This window comes from Hippocampus comes, unplaced genomic scaffold, assembly GCF_001891065.2.
Source record: "Hippocampus comes isolate QL1 unplaced genomic scaffold, H_comes_QL1_v1.1 scaffold490, whole genome shotgun sequence".
Lineage (NCBI taxonomy): Eukaryota > Metazoa > Chordata > Actinopteri > Syngnathiformes > Syngnathidae > Hippocampus > Hippocampus comes.
The window spans coordinates 116,892-119,139 of NW_017805887.1; the positions used below are offsets into that span (position 1 = coordinate 116,892).

A 2,248-nucleotide genomic window follows, 5' to 3' on the forward strand; every position below is an offset into this window, starting at 1 on the left:
GCCGTTGAAGGGACACGCTGGTAAATAAGCAGAGGTGGGCAATTTGGGACTTAGGAAAGACTCTACTTGACTTTGATTTGAACTTGACCCAGAAAGACGGCTAAACTACGCTAACTTCACAATTTAGCTCACCATCATCAAACATGAACGTTGAATTGAGAATTGAGAAGACAAAATGATGATAAAAGATTGTGAGTGCTTTGGTGCAGCTAGCTAACTTGACCCACAAAGACAACGAAGCTACATTAGCGTCACACTTATCTTGTTGAATTTGTCTGTCTCATGTGAGTGTCTTAACCAAAATATTTTTTTTTTTCTCTAGAGGTGCCCACCATGGAGGAAGAAAATGCCTCGTCTACTCCCGATCTGGTTTTCAAGATACAACAAGTCGGGAAGGTGGAGACTAAAGAAGAAGAGACTGTCCAAGAGACAGTGACCGCCTTCACGTCTAACCGGGACACGAACGGACGGTCGGGTTTGTCCGAACGTGCGCACCCTGACGAGAACGTGCCAACTGAAGACGAAAGGGAAGAAGAAGAAGAAGAGGCTGGAGAAGAAGCGGTTCGAGTGAAAGAGAAGGGAGATGACAAGCAAGGAGGAGCCAAGGAGCCACAGGTGAGAAGACAGTTGGAAGGCGACTGAGTTGGATGGATGCTTGCTGACAATGATGATGATGATGATGCTGATCCTTCTATGATTGATTATAATAGATGAGCAGATGATCTACAAAGGATGAGGATCACCAAAAGAAAAAAATAATAAATTCTGCTTGCGTATTACCTTGAATGCATGAGAAACCATACTATTGTTCCTAATATTTTGGTGTGTGCATGTTTCCAGGCCTCAAGTGGCATCCGCCCGGTTCTTCCTGACCCAGCGTTCAACAGGAGATGCAGCCTGCTGGCTAGTGAGGTAATTTTTTTTTTTTTTAATCAAATGTACAATTAAGTTAATTAAGACAAATGGGCATGAATTATTTTATTATCTCTTCTACAAAAAAAAATATATATATATATATACGCTGATAAGTTCCAAGTGGAGCGCTAAATGTGGCCTTCGTACGCGATAAGACGTACTCGATGACCGACGGACTGTCACGAGTCTGGATTGTCGTTGGACTGGACCCGACTGCCTGTGCGCTCAGAGACCTGACGGGAGCTGAAGCTGGATGCTGCGGGAGAACTCTTCGCCAATCACCCGAGGATTGAAGCTCTGAGAGGGCCGTTGAAGGGACACGCTGGTAAATAAGCACAGGTGGGCAATTTGGGACTTAGGAAAGACTCTACTTGACTTTGATTTGAACTTGACCCAGAAAGACGGCTAAACTACGCTAACTTCACAGTTTAGCTCACCATTTCACAGTTTAGCTCACCATCGTCAAACATGAGCGTTGAATTGAGAATTGAAGAATTGAGAAGACAAAATGAGGATAAAAGATTGTGAGTGCCTTAGTGCAGCTAGCTAACTTGACCCACAAAGACAACGAAGATACATTAGCATGACACTTATCTTGTTGAATTTGTCTGTCTCATGTGAGTGTCTTAACCAAAATATTTTTTTTTTCTCTAGAGGTGCCCACCATGGAGGAAGAAAATGCCTCGTCTACTCCCGATCTGGTTTTCAAGATACAACAAGTCGGGAAGGTGGAGACTAAAGAAGAAGAGACTGTCCAAGAGACAGTGACCGCCTTCACGTCTAACCGGGACACGAACGGACGGTCGGGTTTGTCCGAACGTGCGCACCCTGACGAGAACGTGCCAACTGAAGACGAAAGGGAAGAAGAAGAAGAAGAGGCTGGAGAAGAAGCGGTTCGAGTGAAAGAGAAGGGAGATGACAAGCAAGGAGGAGCCAAGGAGCCACAGGTGAGAAGACAGTTGGAAGGCGACTGAGTTGGATGGATGCTTGCTGACGATGATGATGCTGATCTTTCTATGATTGATTATAATAGATGAGCAGATGTTCTACAAAGGATGAGGATCACCAAAAAAATAAATAAATAAATTCTGCTTGTGTATTACCTTGAATGCATGAGAAACCATACTATTGTTCCTTCCTTTGGTGTGTGCATGTTTCCAGGCCTCAAGTGGCGTCCGCCCGGTTCTTCCTGACCCAGCGTTCAACAGGAGATGCAGCCTGCTGGCTAGTGAGGTAATTAATTTTTTTTTTTAATCAAATGTACAATTAAGTTAATTAAGACAAATGGGCATGAATTATTTTATTATCTCTTCTACAAAAAAAATACATATGT

The 2,248-nt window shown here is 43.5% G+C and overlaps 2 protein-coding genes across 3 annotated transcripts in view; both read left to right on the top strand.

Moving 5' to 3' along the window:
* Positions 1 to 2,248, top strand: part of nebl (nebulette) — a 36,231-nt gene that overhangs the window by 4,923 nt on the left and 29,060 nt on the right. The gene's annotated exons all lie outside the window — the stretch shown is intronic.
* LOC109527557 (nebulette) overlaps positions 1,028 to 2,248 on the top strand; it is a 7,790-nt gene continuing 6,569 nt past the window's right edge. The window contains exons 1-3 of the mRNA XM_019889551.1: positions 1,028 to 1,254; positions 1,570 to 1,862; positions 2,077 to 2,148. Of these exons, the coding sequence (XP_019745110.1) occupies positions 1,581 to 1,862; positions 2,077 to 2,148 (354 nt within the window). The 5' untranslated portion in view covers positions 1,028 to 1,254; positions 1,570 to 1,580. The remainder of the gene's footprint in view (positions 1,255 to 1,569; positions 1,863 to 2,076; positions 2,149 to 2,248) is intronic.